This window comes from Ceratotherium simum, chromosome 21, assembly GCF_057802395.1.
Source record: "Ceratotherium simum simum isolate JZ-2026a chromosome 21, ASM5780239v1, whole genome shotgun sequence".
Lineage (NCBI taxonomy): Eukaryota > Metazoa > Chordata > Mammalia > Perissodactyla > Rhinocerotidae > Ceratotherium > Ceratotherium simum.
The window spans coordinates 9,234,600-9,259,773 of record NC_141920.1 but is presented as its reverse complement, the minus strand read 5'-3'; the positions used below and the strand labels follow the sequence as shown (position 1 = coordinate 9,259,773).

General features: G+C 40.3%; 1 protein-coding gene across 2 annotated transcripts in view; it reads left to right on the top strand.

The window, feature by feature from the left end:
- The window catches only part of TSHZ2 (teashirt zinc finger homeobox 2), a 439,977-nt gene extending 422,017 nt beyond the window's left edge, over positions 1 to 17,960 (top strand). For both annotated transcript variants that reach the window (XM_087445106.1, XM_087445109.1), the window contains exon 3: positions 15,480 to 17,960. Coding sequence is in view for 1 of the 2 variants with exons in the window: in XM_087445109.1 (XP_087301235.1) it covers positions 15,480 to 15,481 (2 nt within the window). In the remaining variant the exon portion in view is untranslated. The remainder of the gene's footprint in view (positions 1 to 15,479) is intronic.
- The last annotated feature ends 7,214 nt before the right edge of the window (positions 17,961 to 25,174 follow it).

Sequence of the window (25,174 nt, the reverse complement as noted above, 5' to 3'; positions counted from 1 at the left end):
ATGTCACCTCCCAGAGAGGCCTTCCCTGACCGCTTCTCAAAGCAGCGACACGGGTATTCACACCGACAGCCACTCGCTTTTCCATCACCCAGCTTGATCTTCTTCGCAGCGCTTACCTTACCTGCCCTGATCTCCCAGTGGTAACGTTGTCTTCTCTCCCTCTCCAGTGCAAACACCCTGAAGGCAGAAGTCCTATCTGTTGTGTTCCCTGCTGTGTCCCCTTCTTGAAACAGTACCCAGCATCTGACACCAAGCAAATGCTTCCCTAATATTTCTTGAAAGAATTTGTTAAGTGTTTACTGGTAAGGCAAGAGCAGAAAAATGCACAAAGTTTTCCTACCTCACCTGGTCCAGTGGGCAACAGACTTTATTATTATCATTATCATCATTATCATTATATAAATTTATAATAATAATTTTGGTAGCAGTTGAATATGTTTCTCAAATACAATTTATATGGAGCCCTATATACAAAACATATGAAATGAAGCTACTTTGCTTGCAATGAGGGTAGGAAGTCCCCAAAAGGCTCTCTCAGGCACACACCCCTGGTTGCCCCTTCTGGAAATTTCCACGTCCCCTTCCCTTCTGAGAAGTTCTTTGAGAGTCTCTGTCCTGGTCTAAGGCTAATGTCTGAGACAACTCCTCCCTAGTTCCTCCAAGGTTCCTAGGAAGCTCCCTCTACCCTTCAGGTGTGAGCTAAAGAATTATGGAGTCAACAATTTCTAAGAAACTCCTCTTGAACCATCCAGAGAGTTTCTTTTCCCAAAAGCATTTATAACCCTACTCAAAATTAAATTCTAAAAGAGAGCTGTGGTGCCACCTTGACCATCAAATTGCTTTATGATTTTGTGGAAATGTGCTGGGCCTCAATTTATTTTTTCAAATGGCCTTGATAAAACCTGCCCTTCGCACCTCACACCACAGGCAGGAGGGGCAAGGGAGAGAACCAACTGGAATAAACTTTCCAGAATGTGGAAGAACAGGCTTCCTCCAGGCCAGTGTGATCAGTTTCTGGCTTTAAACATGTGTTCTTCCTCCCCTGGCTGTATTAGTCAGCTCAGGCTGCCATAACAAAAGACCACAGACTGGGGGGCTTAAATAACAGAAATTTATTTTCTCCCAGTTCTGGAGGCTGGAAGTCCAAGATCAAGGTGCAGGCAGGGTTGGTGTCCTCTGAGGCCTCTCTCCTTGGCCTGCAGATGGCCACCCTCTCACAGCCTCTTCACATGGTATTTCTTCTGTGCACATGCATCCCTGGTGTCTCTCTGTGTGCCCTAATCTCCTCTTCTTATAAGGATGCCAGTCAGATTGGATTAGGGCCCACCCTAACAGTTCCACTTGACTTAATCATGTCTTTAAAGGCTCTATCCCCAAATCCAGTCACATCCTAAGGTACTGGGGGTTAGGTCATCAACGTATGAATTTTGGGAGGACACAATTCAGTCCATAACACTGGCTTCCATGCTATTTGTCAGTAAAGCTTTTGTGATTATTACCTTAACATCAATGGTTGCTTCTCAGGACCACGGCCCTGCCCCTGCCCCTGCCCCTGCCCCTGCCCCTGGCCTCAGAGGAAGCAGCTTGTGGCTGTGGGAACCCTCCACACAAGCCTCCCATTAACTTCCTTTACACAAAAGATGAAAGGCCCACCTACTGCTTCGTTGATAGCTGTGCTTGGAAGGACTAACATTTTCTAGTAAATTTTATGAGAGACATTTAAAGTACATATCACTGCTTTTCAACAGCTGATTTGGGGGTGGAGGAAAGCCTTGAATTCTGTCAAGAAAGAAAGCCTGGTTTAGTGTCTTTTCAGTGCACAGACAGGATCACAGGGCAGTCTGAAGGGCCTCCTGGCAGTGTGGTCTAATGGCAAAGGAGCCAGTGGAGGCAGGAGAGGGGTTCTGGCCAGTGACCATCACTTCACGTTCCCGTGAGCCAGTTGACCCTTTGCAGACGGGTACTGCTGGTAATACCCACCTCCAATTTGTTGTGGTGGCCTCTCTGTCCCCCACCAGCCTCACACGGCACCTGGCAAGGGGTGAATCCTCATCATCTGATATTAGCAACTGTTATTAACAAAGAGCAAAAAACAAACAAGCCGCAGGGACTTGAAGATCTATGAATTCCTCATTTGTCGGAAATTGGTTGCTAAGCCTTTTGTTTGAGAAGTAACTAGACAGTTTTGGCTGGGACTTGAAAATAAGGGTCGCTGTCTTGATAAACAGTGCTGCATTGATTTTTTTTTTTTTAAATATTTGTGTGTCTTGTGAAGGAATTGAATCTACATAGAAATGCAGATTTTGGAGTGGGGAAGGGAAAGAGGGAGGGAGGGGGAGAGAGAGAGAAGAAAGCGAGGAATGCCATAGCGGCATTGTACAAGTCATATATTCTATGGAGTCTCTGCATGGAGGGTTAATTGATTAAATGGCAGTAATCAATCAATCATTCATTCAAGCAGTAGTTCTCAATCTTGGCAGCACGTTAGAATCCCATGGGGAACTTTTAAAAACCCAATGCCCAGCCGTACCCCAGACCAATTAAGGGAGCATCTCTGGGAGTGGGCCCAGGCATCGGTGGTTTAAGGCTCCCAGGCGACTCCCATGTGGAGTGGCGCCAGCATGGACACCTGCTCAGAGGCATGAGGCGCAATCAGATAACTCTGTGCCACTTGTTAGCTGTGAATTGGGCGAGCTGATTAATATCTCTGAGCCTCAGTTTCTTTCCTTGTCTGTCTTGAGGATTAAATCCGATATAATTGATTAAACAGGCTCTGGGTCAAGAACATTCTGGGTTGATAAATAACAGGTGTTTCTTGTTACTATTCTCATCACCATTCAATGGATGTGCAGTCTGGACCTCCAGGTCACCATCTGCAAAATGGTGGGGGCAGGGAGGGTCCCTGATTCTACAAAGGAAGAGCAAGGACAAAGTACGAAGAGAAGCTCATGTTCCTTCATTGAGTGACCCCCACGGGCCTGGCAGTGGGCTGGCACTTTGGAGACTTGGACAAGGCAGTCGCCACCCCTGCCCTCCTGCAGGTTAGTGGGAGAAACAAGCATTAAACCAGTATTCACACAAACCAATATATTATTCATGAGAAGTGGGGGCTACGAGAGAGGAAATCTGGGATGAGGAGAGGTCTTTCAGAGGACGTATTATCTAAGGCAGGGGATGGGTGTGGAGTGGGAATAATCCAGAGTCATGGGAGGGGCACTCCAGGCGAAGGGTAGAGCAGGTGTAAAGGCTGTGAAGTGGGAAGGAGCCTGACATTTTTGAGGAGATTTTGTTTAAAACATAAATAAATGAATAAAAAACATCATTTTTTTCTTAGAGCATCTCAAGGGACCCAGGATCCCCATAATGTACTTTGGGAAACACTGGAAGAATCAGGTGAGACTAGGTTTGCGATCCAGACAAATCTTGATCTCATTCACTAGGAAATAGCTGTGTGCGCGGAGGGGACAATTTACCCTCCCAGACCTCTGGCTCTTCATTTGTGAAGAGGAAATAGTAACTCATATTTTCCCAATATTTTGTGAGGATTTGGTAATTATTAGTAGCAATCAAATTGGTAAAGGGTAACAGTTATTACGAAGCAGTATGGTACTTTGGTGACAGAGAAATCTGAGTTCAAATCCCAGGTCTACCACGTCCCAAGCATGTGATCTTGGTCCCCTTACTTAAGTCTCTGCCCCTCGGTTTCCTGACCCCTAAGAAATGGGTTCATAAGAGCTACCTTTGGGGATTACTATAAGAATTAAATAAAACGACATCAGTCAAGCTTCAGAAGAAGAGTAGGCACCCAATGAATAAAAAAATCATTAAAATGAAGGGAGACTCTTCATAGAATCAGAGAGGGTTTGCCTGAATTGTCTAAACATGTGTTCCACCCACTAACCCACTTTTCCAGTGTAGACACACCACAAACAGTGCTGACAAGGGCATAGACATATAATCACAGTGGTAAAAGAAATTTTGCCTGTTTATTTTCCATACTTGGAGGGCATACTGTTCTTCCTAAACGCCAACAACTCACATGTAGGCCGCAGTAAAGTCCCCTCGCTGTGTCCATGCAGTGAATCTTGCTCAGTTGTAAGTTAGTTGTAATAAATAACATTTGGCTCTGCACTCCACTTAGAGAAGATGGGTTCCATTGTGAATCATGTCGCTGGCAGTTTGGACTTTGAGTTGTCCAAGTTGTTTATGGTGGTGTTTGCCAGCATCTAGACCCCTTTCAAACAATTTAAGAGTCCTTTTGGAGTATATGAATGTGGCTCAATAAAAATGGTACAGGAAAATTGCTTCCTTTCTCTCTTCCTCTCTCTTCTGGCCATGCACCAAAGGAACCGTATATGAGAACTATAGAATGTTAAATACATAATTGCCGAACATGAAATTATAATTAACATGGAAACCACCAGCGACATTTTCCTTTTCCATCGTCAGGATGTTGTTCTGATCTTTGCCACCCTTTTAATTTATCTCTTGAAAGGATGACAGCAGCCAGACAGTTTTTCAGTCTTTATCATTTTTCATTATACTGTAGAGTTTTACTGAGCAATGTGCCTTTAGAAGATTCTAGTTAGTTCATTGACAGCAATAAATACTGGCTAGAGAACAGGCTTTGAAGTCAGACAGACCTTAGTCCAAATGCTGGCTCTACTACTGTACCTGCTAACTATCTGAACTTGATTAAATTTCTTAACCAACCCAAGCCTGTTTTCTCATCAATAAGTAGGGACATTGATGAAATATACTGTCAGGTATTGTAAAGCACAGAACTTATAATGAGCATTTAATAAAATGGTAGGTATTATAACTGCTTTCTACTTTCTTCCTCTTGATATCCACATCAAATGCTATGAAATGCTATTTTAGCCGTTTTTTTAATAAAAGGGGAAAACTTTTCTTAGCTTCACATCTAAATTGACAACTGATTTCTTTTCAACATTTGTTTAATGCATGAACTAAAGAGCTCTCTTCTGCTTAGTTTTTCAAATTTCCAGAAGGAAAGAATAATCCATTTTCCAAGACCTGATGATTACTTATTTCTAACACATAAGCAGAATTTTATGTATGTATTTTTTAATTTATTCTACATCTTATTCTACAGGACTTTTAAGGTACTATATTGAATACAATGCAATAAAATCATAAAAGAAAAGAAAATCATTTTAAAAATCTACATTTTATTGAGCACTTACTGTGTGCCAGGTGCCATGTGTGGAAGGTACTATCATTATCCTGATTTTGCAGATGTGGAAACTTAGGTTCAGAAGGGGTGGGTCATTTCCCCCAATATCACGCAGCTAGTAAGTGACAGAGCCAAACTACTAACAAATATGCCTAAGGAAAATGGAGAGAGAATATGAAGAGAAGTTAATGGATATATACTGTAGCCTTAAGAGGTTACACAGTTGCTAAAGTTGGGCTGCCAATTTGCCTCTGAGCTTCCTAGCAGTGAAAGCAAAAATGGAAATGTGATCTGTCCCAAGTTTGACCTTTTCCACAGGAAAATGTATCCCAGGACTTAAGAATAAGCAAAGCCTTTCCTAATACTTAATGTCTGGCAGAAACTTCTCCCATCACTTCTGTGACAGAGTAGAATGCAATAAAGACAATAGGAGGTTCCTATGGTAAAACCAAATATTTAAAACTGAAACCATTCCTTTCTGCAAAAAAATTAAAACCCTTCCTTTCTGAAAAAATATGTTTGAGTTAACACTGGGCGCCATCTCTTTTTGATAATTATTCAATCCAAGCTTTGTCAAAGCAACCTACTGTGAAGAGAGTCATGTTAGAAAGCTAGTTGGGGGAGGGAGCAGAGAAGGCCTCTCTCTCTGCCTTATCATTTTTATTTAGATTGACGTACCTTTGGTTATAATTAGGGATAACTGTACAGCAGTTAAGACTCCATAATCCCATCATTAGTTGTCAAAAGACTTTCATAGGGCAAACACTCATGCCATTTCTTTCATTTCTGTTTCTTAACTACTTGGGTAGCCTGAAGTTGAAGAGTGTGCTTTAAGGAAAAAATTTTCTGCTGCCATTGAAATCTTCTAAGCTGACACACAAGTAAGGACACAAATGACATCTAGTGACAGCATTTGCACCACTCTCAGGGGGCCCCGTGTCTTCTTGCCTGACATTGTTGTTGTTGTTTTTCTGCAAGATGTCACCCTGTTTCTGCCAGTTTCATTCAACAGCCATTTTGCACACGGTGGTGAAGAGATTTTTAAACCATTTCAAGGGTTGTCCATTAAGTAGACAAAATGGGAACTTATTTTTTTAATTATTTCCAATTCGCCCACCCCATTAGATGCTTCAAGTTGGTGATGTGGGGGGGGCGGGGGCGGGTCAGCTTAGAAGATGTTTGCTCTGGCACTGATAGGAAAAACCCTACAGCTTTGGAGCTGTAGGCAGTTGACTGGTTTGTGTCAGGAAGCCTATATCATGCATTTGAGACACATGATTGATTTATCACAAGTTGTGCTTTAAAAAACGAAATTCAAAAGTTGAGATTTTTCCAGTGTGTCGATTATGACTTACATGCCGTCTGTATTTAGATGTTCCAAGGAGAAAACTATCGAGATCAATAATAGTATTGCCTCCTGTTCTTCAAGGGTCTTATCAAGCACCCCTGGGACAAAGAATCTGTGGTCTCATCAGTACCGATCCAATGTTAGGAACAATTAGTTTAGTGATTAAGAGTCAAGGCTCTAAAATCCAGAAAATATATATTCCAGTTGAATATTGGAATATTCCATTCCACTTATAATCATGTCACCTTGGATAAGTCACTCAATTATCTAGACTTCAGGGTTTTTTCTGTAATATTGGATACTCTGTTGGATTGTTGAGATGACTAATGGAAATAATGCATAAGTGGTGGGTCTAAAATTAATAGTCACTACCCAGATGTTACTGATATGTAACTTTAAAATTTTTTAATTGACTCAACCTTTTTGAGGTTTGATATAAGAAAGAAAAAGTCTCTCTCCCCATTCAGAAACTCAGCCATTTCATTCTACCCGGTTCATTTTGTGACTTCTCTTTCCAAGAGCAATTAGTCTCTGTCTCTGTCTTCAATGATGGAAAAACTACATGGAAGAAAGGAATTAAGAAAAGGCAAAAATACATCAGATAATATTTTAAAATATTATCCACCTACTCACATGAAGCTGTGTCTGGTGTATAAAAAGTATTCAATACATTTAAGCAATTATTTTATTCATTCTAAAGATTGAAATTGGCCCACCAAAGTTTAAGGGTTTCTGCACACTGAGATTTCTCTTAGGAAAAATTAAGTGAAGCACTAATGATGAAATTCAGCAATGTAGTTAAGCCAATTTGGATTTTCAAATTGTAAAATTAACTGCAGGTTTCTCCCAGGATTACGTGGTTAAAAATCACACGTCTCCATATCCACTTTGCTTCCTTGTCATAGTCTTTTTTTATTAATACATTTTATATATTTCATTATTTATATTTCACTTTTTTTTTTCATTTTTAACCAAATAGTTTTAAGAAGCCCTGAATTAGGAGTCAAGTGTATTGACCCCATCACTTAATCACCAAGGGAGCAAATTATTTAAATTCCCTCAGCCTCAATCTCTTTATCTTTGGGGCTACTAATATTTATCCAATATATTTCAGAAAAGGGTATATATATATACACATATATAATGTAATTTGTATGTACATAAAAATGTAAATTGCTTCAAAATCGCAGAAAAAGTATGCTTTGAAGTTGAAAGTAGCAAGTAGAAGGCAAAACGTCCTGGTGTCCATTTATGTTTTCTTGGACTGATTTTTCTAGTCTCAGCTCTTTCTTCTTTACACAATCTAATAGTCTCTTTCATAGAACTAGAGAAGTAGGGCTCCAGGTAAATCTTTTTTTTCTCTTTCGTATTGCTCTATATTAAATACTTTAAAATTCTTTTTTCATGTAGTCTTTAGGGCTTCATTCACTCAACAAACATGTTTCAAGTGCCAGCCATTGGCCTACCTGCTTGGGATACTGTGGTGACCAAAATGCACACAGCCCTCGCCTTCCTGGGGTTTACAAGCCCTTTTTACAACCAAACATGACCTATAGGATTATGTTTATAAACTGCAATGAAGTCCCATAAGGACAACATAAAAGGTCAAAATTTTAACAAAAGAACTCAGTCAAGTCCAAAGGGTAAGAGAAGATTTCTCTGAGGAAGTGCCATTTAAGGATGAGAAGGTGTGAGCCAAGCAAATAGAAGGAACAGCATTCTGGGCTGAGGGAACAGCTCCTGCAAAGCCCCTGAGGCATGTTTCAGATGTTGTCAGAAGGCCAGTGTTCTTGGGACATGTCAGCGTGGGCAGAGAGACCCAAGTGAGGTCAGAGAGGCGGTAAGGCCAGATCATGCAAAAAGTTTTAGAAAAACAGGAGTTTTTCTAAGTATGGTAGAGGTCACTGAAGGATTCTAAGCTGGGAGGAAACGGGGAGTGACCACTTCTTCCAGTTTAAGTTTTCCTAAGCTCTTGTTGTTGACCATATGGAAAATGGTCAGCAGGACATGGAGCGGAATAAAGGAGCCAGCGAGAGGGTCCTACGGTCATCGGGGGAAGATGTGCCCAGGTTTGAACTGGGGCATTGGGGGTGGAGATGGAAGTAGGGTTTGGAGAGGAATTTCATGACTAAGTGTCATAAAACTTGCTGGCTGGAGCAACTGAGTGGTTTGAGGTTCCCTTTCCTGTGAATAGAAACATTGGAAAGGAAACAGCCGGGGGGCAGGGGGAATTCAAGCGCCCTGCTTTTGAAAAAGTTACCTTTGCGGTACTTGTGAGAGAGTCATAGAGATAGACAGAAGTCAAGAAGCCAGTTGGATGTACGGATCTGGAGCTCACAGTCATCAGCACACAGATGACATTTAATGTTACAGAAGGGGATGCTCCTGCCTAGAAAGGGCTGGTGTAGAGCAGGGGTCCTTGCCCTTTGAAGACCCAGTGTGGACGTTTCCAGACAAACATTTTATAATTTCCCCTTTACTGTTCTGAAATAAAATTTAAAGACCAAATAACCAGCCTGCACACATAATTTCAAAGAGAAATCACCTAATGCTGTGACTGTACAATAAGAAAGAAAAGGAAAGCTTTGGGGCACACAAATTCACTACAACAGGACTTCTCAAACTTGAATGCGCACAGGGACTGCCTGGGCATCCTGTTAAATTGCAGATTCTGAATCCTCAGGGCCGGGTGGACCCGGCATTCTGCATTTCCAACCAGCTCCCCAGTGAGGCCGGTCCTGCTGTTCGTGGACCACACTCTGATAACAAAGTCCTCAGAGGCATCATGAGGTGCTCCGACGTGTGCTCCTCCGTGGTGATTCACCATGAACATGTCAGTGATAAATGCAGATCGGTACAGGGGTGTTGAATGGGCACCTCGAACACCATGAGCAGCAATGCCAAAGGCGAGTTAATTTTATAAAATGGCAAATCACTCCCATTAAAATTCCAGATAAACAAAGCACAGTGTCTCCTTGTTTGCAAGATAGCTTTATTTTTGCAAAATGCAGTCGGTATGAAACTGCACAAAAGATTTTATGTTTACGGAAAACGAAGTTAGGGTCTAGGCTCAAATAATTATAAAAACGTTTTCCACTATGTCAGCGGTTCTGAACCAGTGACAACGTTGCCCCACCACCACCACCAAGGGACATTTGGCAATGTCTGCAGACATTTTTGGTTATCACAACTCAAGGGTAAGGGGGATGCTACTGGCCTCAGTGGGTAGAGGCCAGAGATGCTGCTAAAAATCTTAACATGCACAGGACAGTTCCCCACAAACAAGGAATTATCTGGCCCAAAATATCAATAGTGCCAAGATTGAGAAACCCCAACCTACAGAGAGATTTCTAGAAATGGTGCAGGATGAAGGACAATACCACCTTGTGAGAAACTGTCCCACACATTGCAAGGTACCTAACATTCCTGACCTCTAACCATTAAACATTAGTGGTGCCCCCATCATTGTAACAATCACCAATCACCCCCTGGGGACAATAGAGTAGCTCGGAGAAGAACAGTGCAGAGTAGAGAAAGAAGAGGGCAGGCAGGAGTGAGCAAGGACATGGAGAAGAGGAAGAGCCAGCCAAAATGATTTGCCAGAGGGATTAAAAATTCTAGCACAGCCGAATTAAAGTATATATAATTCTACGCATCTGTTGGTGGCTCTGTAATTAATACAAAAATAATTACATCTTTTCGCCTGGCTCTCCCTCACAAACTTTGCTTAATGAACACTGCCAATGACTTTTTAGATATGTAATTAAAATTTTTATTTATTTCTGTTTTATTTTTATAGTAGTAGCTTAATATATTAAGGGGAAAAAGCCCATGCAGCAGCAAACTTGGCCTCAGCGGCTGTTTGAGAGGCAACCAAGAGTATTTGCTTTCTTTATTTCTTAATCCATTCTACACAATTCATGCCAAACAGTGAGAAATAATATCACCAGTTCTCATCCTCCTTCCTTTCATTTTCTAGTTTTAATTTTCTGCCAGGTTCTCATCTTTAGACCTGGAGAAGAATAAGGTTTTTCTTCTTCTTCTTTTAAGATAAAAAATAATAAGAAAGGGTCTATTGTCCCAGAGTGGGCCAAGATTCAGGTCTCCTCTTTACCATTCTCTTCTAGTGCAGAAACACTGACCTTCCAGAAGAATCCACCACTTCTATCAATAGGGTGGGATATGAGGAGATATGTCGGATGGAAATAGCATTATAGCCAGGTTTTCATAGAAGACACTCGTAACTGGAATTTAACTGAGTAACTGTACAAATACTCTTGGGGAAATGCCTCTAAATTATTAATAATGCTAGTGTTTAACACTTTAAGACATTACCAAACCATGACAGGCAATAGAAGAAGCAGTGGTTTAAAAGACCAGAAAAGCCTGAATGTGAATACCCTTTCTCCCACGCACCAGCCAGGTGAGCACAGGCCACCTCTCTGAATCTCCATTTCGTAGGCCGGAAAGTGTAGACACTGTTACCTCCTGCACTGCAGCATTGTGGAGCTGACATGAGGTGAGGCATGGACTTAGCATGGAGAGCAGAGAATAAACACTCAGGAAACATCCAGTTACCTAAAGCACGAGCAGCAAAATAAACACGTGGAAATATAACAAACTGAAAAGCTTCTGCACAGCAAAGGAAACCATCAACAAAGTGAAAAGACAACCTACAGAATGGGAAAAAATATTTGCAAACTATATATCTGATAAGGGGTTAATAGCCAAAATATATAAAGAACTCATACAACTCAATAGCAAAAAAAAAAAACAAATAACCCAGTTAAAAAATGAGCAAAGGACATGAATAGACATTTCTCCAAAGAAGATATATGAAAGGCCAACAGGTACGTGAAAAGGTGCTCAACGTCACTCATCATCAGGGAAATGCTAATCAAAACCACCATGAGAGGTCACCTGACGCCTGTTAGAATGGCTATCATCAAAAAGACAGAGAGAGAACAAATGCTGGTTTGGAAGTAGAGAAAAGGGAACCCTGGTGCACTGTTGGTGGGATTGTAAATTGGTACCTCCACTATGGAAAACAGTATGGAGAATCCTCAAAAAATTAAAAATAGAACTACCATATGACCCGGCAATTCCACTTCTGGGAATATACTCAAAGGAAACAGAAACACTAACTGAAAAAGATACCTGCACTTCCGTGCTCATAGCAGCATTATTTACAATAGCCAAGATATGGAAACAACCTAAGTATCCATCAATGGATTGGGGAAAAAAGTCGTGGTATATATACAATGGAATATTATTCAGCCATAAAAGAATGAGGAACTCCTACCATTTGCAACAACATAGATGTACCTTGAAAGTGTTATGTTAAGTGAAATAAAGCCAGACAGAGAAAGACACATTCTATACTATCTCACTTACATATGGAAACAAGAACAACAACAAAAAACCCCACCAAACTCATAGAAAATGAGATCAGCCTTGCGGTTACCAGAGGCCAAGGGTGAGGGGAGAGAAAATTGGAGGAAGATGGTCAAAAGGTACAAACTTCCTTGGGGCCGACCTGGTGGAGTAGGTTAACCGACCTGATTAAGGGCACGCGCTCTGCTTCAGCTGCCCAGGGTTCACAGGGTCGGATCCCAGGCGTGCATGGATGCATCAGTTGTTGAACCACGCTGTGGCGGTGTCCCATATAAAGTAGAGGAAGTGGGCATGGATGTTAGCCCAGGGCCAATCTTCCTCACAAAAAAAAAAGGTAGAAACTTCCAGTTATAAAATAAATAAATACCAGGGATGCAATGTACAACATGACTATAGCTAACACTGCTATATGATATACAGGAAAGTTGTTAAAAGAGTAAATCCTACGAGTTCTCATCACAAGGAGAACACTTTTTTCTCTCTTTTCTTTTTATTGTATCTATATGAGAAGATGATGTTAGCTGAACCCATTGTGATCATCATTTCACAATATATGTAAATCAAACCATCATGCTGTACATATTAAACTTATACAGTGATGTATGTCAATTATTTCTCAATAAAACTGGAAGGAAAAAAAAAAGAAAATGTCAAGTTATCGCTACAAGAGAATCCCTTCATGCTGAGGCCCAAAAAAGCCGAATAACCTGAGCAAAGAATCACAGAAAGTCAGTGATGAGGTCAGGCCTGAGATCTTAGGAACTGAACAACTTCCTCTATTTTTGCACAAGACTCTGTCATGAGGCATTTTCCAGAAAACAACGCTCAAGTATATTTGTGAGTGTTTTGTATGAAAGAAAATAGTTATCCAACAAATCTGGGAAGCACTGGGTTAAATAAAGAAATATCGTGTTTGGTTGGGTTGGGTTTTAAGTGCAGGACTTCTCAGAGTCTTGAATTTGCTAATGTGCATTGTGAATTTCCAAGAAGGGGACTATAACATAATAAAATTATTCTTTTCTTTCTCCTTGCTCTCCTTCTCAGAACAAACTTTGCCCTAAGAGAAACCCAGCCAGAGAAGTCTGGGTGTTGATCTGGAGCAGGTTCAAGGAGGTGATACATGAAACAAGATTCCCTAAAATGGTATCACCTGAATACCAGGGTCAGGGAAGAGAAAATGAGCTGCCTCAGGGAGACCGGGGGTGACACCACACCCTCACCTGGGACTTCATCTGTCTCACAATGTCCACTCTTTAAGGAAGGGAGGCTTTGTCCTTCTTTTCTCTTCCTCTCTTTCCTTCTCTCCCTCCTCCTACCTTCTCCTTACGCCATTGCAATTTCTGACCTCTACTTTCTTTCTCTTTCTTTGACCCATCTCCCTTCCTCCAACCACAAGACCATCCTCCTTTAAGTTTCTAGACCTGCCACAGGGTTCCACCCAAGTCAGAGGAACAACTACTAGGGACCCTTTGTTTCTGAAATGTAAACCTACTGTCCGAGGGAAATGGCTCCTTCCACGGGTGGTGACCATCTGGAACGCAGAGAGTGGTGCCTAAAGCAAGCGTGGGAGCTTCTGGTTGGGAAGGCCTCAAGTTAAAGCTCTCCTCTCCTTTCCATTGGCTATGTGACCTTGGACAAGTCACCAACCTCTTTGAGACTTTTTCTCTTATTTTTAAAATGAAATTGTTTCGAGAGTTAGTGGTAATGTGTGTAGAGTCCCTGGCATTTGGTAGGGATATGATAACTAGTTAACTAGGATTGCAGTCATACTAATCCTTACCAAGGAATCATTTATTATGTCTGTTATGATTATTTTGTACATAATTTCTCTATACACATTAAATGTCATGGAATTTTCAACTTGTTTTTGTTCTTCTATTAGAAACTGGGAAGTTTTCCTATTCCAAAAGATTAATAATATATGTGTCCAAGGTGTTTCCTATCACTAAAATGGGCAATACCACTAAATAATAAGATGTAAACAAGGAATGCCACCCAGATCGGGCCGATGGAAATTATATGCATTCCTACAGTAATCCAAACAGCACATATCTGAAAAAAAAATTCACCCCATTAACCTCTCACAGCAAAGCATACTTTTTTTTAATTGGTGTCATAATAGTTTATAACATTGTGAAATTTCAGTTGTACATTATTACTTGTCAGTCACCATATATATGTGCCCCATTACGCCTTATGCCCACCCCCCAACCCCCTAGCCCTCTGGTAACCACTAATCTGTTCTCTTTGTCCACGTGTTTATCTTCCACATGTGAGTGAAATCATGCGGTGTTTGTCTTTCTCTGACTGGCTTATCTCAGTTAACATCATACCCTCAAGGTCCGTCCATGTTGTTGCGAATGGGATGACAAAGCATACTTTTAAGTAGCACTTCCCCACCACAAAAATGTTCCTATCTTTTGACTCAAAAATTCCACGTTTGGGAATTTAAGCCTAGGAAAATTTCTCAACATACTGAAAACCTTTAAACATAAAGATGTTCATCACAGTATTATATATTATTGAATAAAACTGGAAGCAAATTAAACGTCCAACATCACCAGAATGGTTGAGTAAACTCTGATAACGTAGGTGATAGAACACATGTAGCTGTTTGCAGTGATGCTTCCAAGTGAAAACAGAGAGAAACATTACACAGTGAGTGCTCATGACTATGTAGACCTAACAAAAATGCATGGTTAAAGAAAACACTAGAAGGAAATACAGCAGAACGTAAATAAGACCTCTCTCTGGATGGTGGGCCATAGGTTAATTATTTTTATTTTTCAAAATGATTTATAATAGAAAAATCTTACATTACATTTTTTAATTGTGCTAAAATATAACATAGCATAAAATTTACCATCTTAACCATTTTTAAGTATACAGTTCAGTGGCATTAAGTTCACATTGTTGTGCAACCATCACCACCATCCATCTCCAGAACTCTTTCATCTTCTAAAACTGAAACTATGTACCCATTAAACAACAAGTCCCCATCACCGCCACTCCCAGCAACCACCATTCTGTTTTATGTTTCTCTGGGTTTGACTTCACTAGGTACCTCATAGAAGTGAAATCATACAGTATTTGTCATTTTATGACTGGCTTGTTTTCACTTAGCATAATGTCCTCAAGGTTTGACCATGTTTGTGCCAGTATTTCCTTCCTTTTAAGGCTTAATAATATTCCATTGTATGTCTATACCACATTTTGTTTATTCATTCATCTGTTGATGGACAGTTGGGTTGCTTCCACCTTTTGGCTATTGTGAAGAATGCTGCTATGAACATGCATGTATAAATATCTCTTCCACACGTTATATTTTAAAGTTTTGTTTCCTAAACTGGCTCTTCCTTTCTAGGTCCCATCAACTGGTTATTTCATACTCTAGACCAGATTTAACTATGACTCTATGCAGAAAATTAATACCCATGAAATAGCATAGGTGGGCAATTCGACTACCCAGGTGCAATAACCCCCTGAATTATTACTCAGAAAATAATGCATCTTTTTCTGTTGTTCTGATTCCCATTACAGGACAAATGCCTTAGTTTCAACTTTCCAGCCTGGATCCCCTCACACCGAGTCCTTCTTCGTTGCACCACCCCGCTTCTGACATTGACGTCCTCCCGACACCCTGCTCTGAGAAGACTGCCAAAAAAAGAAAAAGAAAAAATACACCCCAACCATTTCTCTTCATCCTCACTAACCATTTGGTAATGAAGTATTGATTTCCACTTCTCTGCTTATGGACGATATTAGATTTTCATTGATAAACTGCAATGGGGCTATCTCGTCTCCACGGTCCTCTATTCACTGTCGTGAGAAAACAAAGTGCCACTGAAGAAAAATCATGACTGGGAACGTTGATGTACTTATTTTGTCAGTTTGTAACACTTGACAGGAAAGGGCGGGGGAAGTATAAGTCTTCATAGTTTAATGTCCAAGTGGGCTGCACCGTACGTAGACTCTTGGAAGCTTACTTTTCATGGTAATGTCCATTTCCTATTTATAACCCCTCTGGGAACGTTTGTCTAAAGGAAACGTTTCTGTTCAGTGCAACAATTACAGTTGCACCTGGATTGCCCAGTCCTGCCCCTGCACTGGGGAGCCATTAGTCACCACAACGTGGAAGAATTATTAAGTTAAACCAGAGTTTGAGCCAAGAAAACCTCTGAACAATGTTCATCTTCTGTGAGAGTTGTTCACATAGTTAGACTTAACCATGTTGCTGCCAAAGACTTTTTCCCATGCAGTGGTGGGCATCTTTACCATCATCATTATCTTAATTGGTTAAAAATAGTAATTTTAAGCGCGCGCCACTGTCACACGAGACCTGCAAACTGGGAGAAATGGGGAAATTGGTGAGATGTGGAATCTGAGAGCGAGCAAGAAGATGAGATCATTGCAGGGTGGAAAGTTCAGCGGCAGCCTTTCCTGGTAACGTCTTTCTGCAGGACCCGTTGTTTACGAGCTCTAAAACGCTGCTAAGCTCTAGAAGCAACAGAAAGCATGAAATAGGGTGTCCAATTTAAATGTGTTCCTGCAACTTTTTTCATTAAAACTTTGAGGGCCCAATTTTAATTTGTGGAATATTCCCGTTAATAATGAGATCTAATTAAGACATCCATTAAAAGCCCGTTAAAGTTAATTTAACGTAAAAATTCCAATAGAACTGTATTAGATTTTCTCCATTAAATTAACGTTATGGATTTTTAACGGATGTCTTAATTATACGTTATTATTAACGGGAATACTGTATTACACAGATTAAAATCAGGTCCTAAGTCAACTTTGAAAAGCTAAGAGCATGTTTTAATATTAAAAGTCTTGCATACCTAGTGCACAGTTTGGAAATTGCAGGGGTAGATCTGTTTACTCTAGTTGAGCATTTTCTATACAACTGAAAGCAACCTATAATAGATAAATCCATCATTGCATTTAAACAATGAATTTCCTTATTCTCAAAGGACAAATAAGTCTGGAATGTGTTGTAAACTACTACTCAGCTATAGGTAAAATATTTAAACTATTCTAGGCACAACACTAGGAACTAGATGATTCTGAAACAAAGGAAATATTTTTGTTGTTGCTTTAATTACCAAGGTTATCACAAAAATATCTCAACACCACAAAATGAAGCCAAATATACCCTTTTTACCATTTTTCTCATGGAGGCTGCCTGTTGGAATTGTTTTGGAAATTTTGACATGATCCCTAAATTCAACATCGGGATTAAAAAAAAAAACTTCTTATTTACCTCCTAGGGAAAGTGTTGCCCTTATGCCACATATAATAGCAAATTGCTTTTTTTATGGCTTGCATAACCTAGATGGGAAAAAATATGGCGCTTCGGGGAAGGAGGGAAAAAGTAAATGAAGTTCCAGGAATGTCATTCTGAAGTAATGAGGCATGGACAGAAAATATACCCCTCACATCATCGGATTGAGATGGCAGTCGAAATAGCTTCATTGAAGTGTCAGCACTCATCCATCAATCAATCACCCACAAGGAAAAATAGCAACAGTACAACGGGGCGGCTTTTATGGGATTTACTCATGGGCATAGGGAATAGCGGCTCAAATGTAGTTCTGACATGAAAAGCAAGGTGCTGATATTATTTTTTATGATGGGAGGATCATAAAGTGAATTGAGAACAGCGAGGTCTGTCTTTGCTTAACCTATTCAACCAGAAATGAATGGAGCTCGACTGGAAAGGAACCCTCTTCCGATGGGGTAAGAGTGAAGGGTAGACTCTACTGAGCCCTGTCCCTCCACAATGCAATTCTATCAAAGGAAAATCAACGCATTAGCATTGGGCTTCTTGAAGCTGTTAAAAATTGCCTGCTCCAACCCAGGGTTATTAGATAAAGTTACAATAATTCGGATTCTGCCACAACCGTCAGAAAGCAGATTCTTGAGCTCTTCCTCCAACTGGGGGGAAACAATACGATTCTCAACTCCATGGAAATTGTTGCTATTCTAAGAAAGAAAAAAATAAACCCTCTGCTTCAACATATAATCTATACGGTTTTGTTAGCGCAATTTCTTTTGAGGGGTGGGGTGGGAGGCAGGAGACAAAAATCTTGATAAATTTGGTAAGACTCATGAATCGTCACTTGGTAACCGTGAATGTCACTGCGGAGGGACAGCTACCAATGTTCTCCTTAGGAAACAAGATCTGGGCTCGTGTTGTGAGTTACACACAGCTCCAGTATATTCCTAGAGAACAGGCCTGTCTTCATTTGGCAAACCCTGTGAGGTTTCTAGAAACTTCTTTCTGGAGGGAAAAACTAAATGACATGAACTCAGGAGAATGTTTTCAACTGCTTTCATACCATTCTCTTCCTCTCTCTGAAAAAACGGAGTTCTGATAAAATGGAACTTTAGAAATGGAAAGGAAGATGACATGCAAATATCATGCAAATTACACTCAAGTATCTCCATTCCACCACCAGCTCTTAGTATCAGTGACGGTGAGAGATTGTCTTTCCTTCCCCATCCCTCCTTCTAGCTAAGGCTACCAACTAGCTGCAAATTGAAATGTCCATTGAAAAAATTGTATATAAATATTTAAGTGTTATGTATTTGGCCCCATTTTGTAGTTCAGCAAATTCACCAAATATACCACATGTTACAAAGTATAGGGACACAAGGCAGAACAGGAAACACAATGTATTCAGCAAGTTCATTCAAAAAATATCAGTGGACACCTACTCTGTGCACGACAGTGTTCTAGGTGCTATGGGACACGACAGTGGACAATTCACACCACATCGTGGTCCTCCTGTGATTTATAGCAGCTCCTGAAGGTAGCTAAGATGAGACACCCGGGAGAGGAGCTCACACAGGGTCCAACTCCCCTGGTGTTTTATTCCTGTTTTTCAAAATAATGATATTTCAGAATAGGGAATTCTCCTTCTGAAAAGCATGCAGGGAGGAAATAGCTTAAAAATAGGTCAAGGCCTAAAAGCAGAATATAATCATAGAATAAATTGGATAGCCCAGACAGTCCCCACAGAATTTTTTTAAGGTCACAAATAGTTTTCTTAGAACTCACCCCCAAAATGTGCCTGCTCCATTGTTTGAGTCTTGCATAATTAATATCACAGACACTAGCCGCTGAACTTGGTTGAAATGCAGAAAACAAACAAAAGAAATGACATATTTGGAAAGCATTTATGTAGCTCTGGTTAAGCAGTGAGGAGGTGTGCGTGAGAGTATGCATGCATGTGTATGTATGTAGTCTTACATATATATATATATTCATATATATACGAATATATATATATGAATTTCACTGTTATTTTCCAGTGTCTGTGGGAAGTGTCACAAGTAAGAGTCTATGATTTTCTGAAACTTTTCACGGTAAATCCAAAGATTACAAGGCCTTAAAAGGTGCTTGCATTCTGTGGCTCTTCCATCTGTCACTTCCCAGGTTATTTGACTGTTATCTGGTGTTCAAACCTTTTTCATGGGGTTTCATTTTTTTAAGCTTGTTAAGTGTTTTTGTTAAAAAAAATTTTTAAATGTCATTTTCACTTTATCTTCTATTCTCTGCAACAAGAATAGAAGTGTATTGATGAATGCTAAAATAATAATAATAAGGAAATATATCGAAGGCTTTAAACACACACACATATATGTGTAGCTCTAAAGAGCAGTAAAAGCAGTATCTATTTTGAACATGCATTAGGCAAAAAAAAAATCACAACTAAACTTGCAGTTTATTATTTTTCCCCTGTGAGATGTTAAAATGCTAATTTCATTTTCTCCCTTCCTATATGTGGCACTTTCTCAAAATAGCCATGAAATACTTTTAGACAAAGATTGAGCAGGAGAAAGAGATACAAATTTCCATCCCCCCAGACAGAGAGACATGTTTCCATTGTGAGGAAGCATTCAACATTTTGAAACTTGTGAATCATCTTTAGAAATTTCTACAGGGGAATTTTACCTCTTCATCCAAAGTAAAAGCCACTTATCTCCTTTGGTTTCCTGTGACAGATTCAGAGGCACACGCAGATATACAATTTCCAGGCTTTAGTTAATCTTCTTCCAATAGTTACGAACAATGGGCCAACGGGCGTGGGTGTTACTCCAAAAATTATTCATGCACAAGGCAGCCCAAAGCTTCAGGGAAAACTAGAAATGTTTTATGGATTAGAATAGGACTGTTTTAAAATGCTAGTACCAGGTGGAACGTTATTTCTGCAACAGAACTCCGTCCATTTCCTTTGGAAAAATATATTCCAAGTAAAATGGCTCTTCCAAGTAATGGCACTCTGATCTGACACCCTTTAGCACATAAATGATTTTCCAATAGCCATATGATTATCATTAAGGCCTTTTAAAAAACGATCTGTTTGAAAAAGACAGATTAAATACTCACAGCCCTTTGTACGATGTTTATTTGCTCAAAACCACTTTTGGAAGTACAAATAATAACTCTTTTGTGAGAACCCCCAAGAGAAGTTGAAAAATTTGAACAAATGCATTACTTAAAAAAAAAAAAAAAAAATCTACCACTCCCTTCCACCCCTCCAGAAAATGAATTTCAGTCTGTTCACTGAATTATCTTGAACCTGAAACCTGCATTTGGATATCAGTCCCCAGGCAAAGGCTTATATTTACAGAACTTGAACAATCATACGATTATATCTCAAATGTGAAGACTTTGTACAGTGATATTTTCACTTTCTAAATGACCCATATAACATTCAGGAATTATTAATGTGTATGTGTATTATTTAAATACGCCAAGTTCACCAGGTCTGCGGAGAAGTAAAAACTGCTGCCGCTCTACATTGAGATAAATACTACAGAAACATTCCAGTTTTGCAATACCATATTTTGGCTTATAACACCTCAGATGCTAGAATGCGCGATGCAAGTCAAACAAAAGCTGACATACGAAACAATTCTCATCTGGCTCAGGGTTCTTAAATGTCGTACTATCTCGGGATACAATATACTTTTTGGTCTCTGATGTACTGGTATCCTTATAATCCCTTCCGGCTTTGATACCTAACAGCCAGGCACTGTCAGCGTGAATTATAAACTTCCAAACCCCTTTACAATCAAGAAGGTAGTTGATCATACACAGCCTTTTTAATGGTCAACCAGTTCTTACTCTGCAGAGTGCTCGCTCATAGCTTTTCAGGAAATTTGGCGCCAACCATGTTTACCTTACATATTTGCCCCCTTGCGTTAATTCTAGATATATATTTTTTTCTTCTTTTACAAAAGGCAGTGGGGGAGGTAGGGCGGAGTGAGCTGGGAGAATTACATTCAGCCTTGCTCTGAAGGAAAGTGTTTATTTGCCAGCGAAGAAAGGCAAACACATTTTTATATTAGGAGAGCAGACTGGTCATTTTCAAAGAAAAATGGCTGTAACCATACCTGTAGAATGTTTCTCTGCAAGCGCACTAATTTTCTATCGCCTGCATGCTGTATATAATACGTTTGCCTGTATCCTAGGAGGAAAAGCCAGGCTGTTTTCCTTGTGTACAATGCAGCTTGGATGGCTGGAAACATAAGCCTTCCGTACATTTTTATACTGTATATATTTGTATATACTAACTATATCGCCATGTATGAACACAGATTTTGTTATATTTGCTCGTTTCCGTTTCCTACCAAACTGGCCCACAAAGGGGATTCTTTTGTATAGAAAAAATATGCTTGTAATTTTTTCCTGATCATTCTCTTTCAATAGCTTATGAAAGAATTAGATCTGAGTTTACAAAGAAATTATAAGAACCAAGTCTGTCTGCCTGCATGAGTCCCATCCAATTGTTGGATCTATGGAGGAACCACGTCGTAATTCAGAGTTTTCCTTGAAAGGCATGCTTTACCCCTTGGGAAGACTGCAAACTCATCCATGTAGAATTATCCTCTTTGTATTTTATCTAATAGTGCCTGAAAATTTTTTTAATGTTTTCTTAGAGGAAGAATTCATAATTGTCAAAATTTGAAACATTAGCTTAATTTTGTTTTTATGACCTCGCAATTCTTCTTATTTATTTGGTTGCTGTTGTAATGGGGCCCCAGGCCATTCCTGACATCGGCGTGTTCTTCTTCTGCATTAAGGATGTTTTTAAAATTACAGAGATTATTGAGCCAACAGGCTGTTTTAATCAAAACCATGTTTCACTTGTTTTTGATGATTATAAATTGTCCTTGCAATGAAAAAAAAAAAAAAAGTTTTCTGCTAGGAAAATTATACCACCCTGTGGCCAAACAGGTTCATCACAGATTGGCATCTGTGCCCACTTCTCCGGGATCTGGAAAATTCTTCCCTCGGCTGGCCACGCTTTCTTTTACTCCCCATCATCCCGAATGCTAGTGCTCAATGCAGTCACTATTTGCAAATTTCCAAAGGCTTGGCTGCATTGTCGCTGCCCAAAGATGAACAACCCAGCCGGAAAGGATGGCTTCCCAGCTTGAAAAAAACACAGGGATTTTCAGAAAAGGTGCTCCTGCTTTTTGTCCCTTGATGCCACCATCCTATCATCCCTCCTAATTACAAACAATCTGGTCTTGATGTCCCATATAACTTAAATCAGGTCAAAAGAAACATTGGATCAGCCCCTTGCTGAATAAAAATCACTTCGTTTGGGTGCGTTTAAGATGTATGCCTGTGTATGATGCTGCAGCATTGAAATTATCTCTGGAAGGAGAGGGTTTTTTTAATGTAATTTTACCACTGGAAATAAATTCTGATGGTGGAGATGAAGAAAACTCTTAGATTATATCACAGAAGCCATTATTTTTTACCTCTAAAGAGTTTTCTTTTTTTTTTTAAGGAAAAATCATTCTACTTGGAGAACTGTAATTAAAGCCCTAAATACTACTTCTTTTAGCTATTGTGAAAAAAACTTGCCGAGGTTATATGGAGCCCCTCATTTCCATCAGAAAGGTTTCTATAAGTGTATTATTTACATTTTCGAAAATGATAACTCTTTTCTTTGTGACGAAGAAAGGTCTTTTTTCCCCACTCAGAAGTTATTGGAAATAGACTGTTCCCGGCTGAAACCTTATCGTAATTTGCACCAGGAAACCCAACTGGCGACATTAAGGACCTGGGTGTGTTCAATTATGATTTTGCTAGAGGCTGTCCCTCATTTTAAAGCTCCAGTCATTGAACCACCTTCCTGAAACCTGGCTGATACAGTAGAGCAGAGACATGCCTCTCGACACCATTAGCTTTGCAAATGGCTTCATTTCAGTCAACGTCAACTTCCGCTTTGGCCAATTGAAAAATGAAAATTAAAGGAGAGAAGAAGAAGAAGGAAAAAAACCCCACAGATGCACTTAAAACATGAAAAGAATTATTTATATGATAAAAATATATTTAGATTTTCAAAGCACAAGACTGAATGGAAGTGCTCTTTTTATGCTTTCTGAAGACGTTACTGTTAAATGTCTTTCTACATCAGGCTTAATAAATCTGTAATGACATTTGATGGATTGATTTCTGCCTATGTGTGTTTTTTAAAGATGGCAAGAGAGGAGAAAGGCAAGGGAGAGGGGGAGGAGGGAGTGGAGGAATGGCCCTGACCCCCAGGCAGGCCAAGCGAGGAAATTATTGGTGGGCCTCTCTGTTGCTCAGACCTACTGACCCACTTCCAACATCCATCCTCATTTCCAGCAGATTTTTTTTTTTTAACAAATGCCAGCACCCCTTGCTTGGTTTCTGGGCTTCTTTTGCATGCTCTCAAATCTGGTCAGCTTGTGCCTGAGTAATTTATGATGTAATCTCAACAGAGGCATTGGGGGGCTGTCTCACAAATTCAAGGATGCCAGGCAGAGGGCAAACATGATGAAGATGGCCCGGCCTTCTCCACCTCAGAGCAATGGCCCTGCTTAACACTCAGTTTCCCTATTGACTCCCCTCCATTCCCCTTAATGTCCTGGGAGAATTGGACCATGTTTCATACACACGCTGCCCAAGCAGATGCTGATGCCCCAGCAGAAATGATTTCTTGTCCGTGCACAGCCAGCTTGTGGTTTCTGTGTCACTTGGTTGCATGAGATCCGTACTGGTTAAATTATGATGGCGGTGGTATCACCTGTTAGCTCCACGTCATTGCCATGGCCTCACGTCTGGGCTATAAAATATGAGAAGCTGAGCTAGAGAGAGCAAATCAGGTGAGGAAAGGAGGAGGCAGCGAAGGCAGTGTTGGGATAATCAGTTTGGACCAAACCAGAGTCTTGGTCTTCATTCACTGAGTGACTATTTATTGAGCCCTCACTATATTCTAGGTCTGAGGGTTACACTGAATAATCACTGTGGTGATGGTTATGAGAAAAGGGTCTAGAGTCAAACTGCATTAAAATCCGGGCTCTTTCATGCGTTATCCCTGTGATCTAAGGCAAGATTAAAGGAAGAACAGAACATTGTGAGAGGATGAGTATCAGAATTGAGGAGCACAGCAGCGGCCCCAACCAACCTGAGAAGTCACGGAAGGATTCCTGAAGAAAGTGAGGTGGAAGAGAAAGCTAATTTCTCGAAGGGGCGTTAGAAGAACCAAAAGTAGACAACAACACATCCCTTAACCACTCCCTTCCTCCAATCCAATCCATCAGCAAGTCCTGTTGTTTCTAACTTCAAAATACAACTCAGATCTGTTCACTCACTACTCTCCTAGACTTCTGTGGTGGCCTTCGAACTGGTCCTTAAGCCCTCCAACCCCAAATCCATGCTCCACACAGCAGCTGGAGTGATCTTTTAATAAAGTAAATCAGATCATGCCATTTTGCTCCTCAAGACCAAAGGTCGGCACACATTTTCTGTGAAGAGTCAGATAGTAAGTATCAGCTTTGTAGGCCATTCGGTCTATGACCCAACAACTCAACTCTACCATTGTGGTGCAAAAGCAGCCATAGACAATACTAAACAAATGGGTGTGGCTGTGTGCCAATAAAACTTTATTTACAAAAACAGGCAACAGGCCAGATTTGGCCCATGGGCCATAGTTTGCCAACTCCTGCTCAAGATCCTCCAACACTCAAGATTTCCTATGGAAACAGGCCTTGAGATGAGACGTAAGGACAAGTCGTTTATATGGGAGGTGAATCCAGGAAACACCAAGAGGGGAGTGGAGAAGGGCAATGGGAGAAGGAAGGGTGCCAATAAAGGGGATTTAAGAACAATGACCACCACAGGCAATGGGGCCCAATCCCACTGGGAACTCTGGGACACAGGGCAGAACATGCCTCAGTTATTC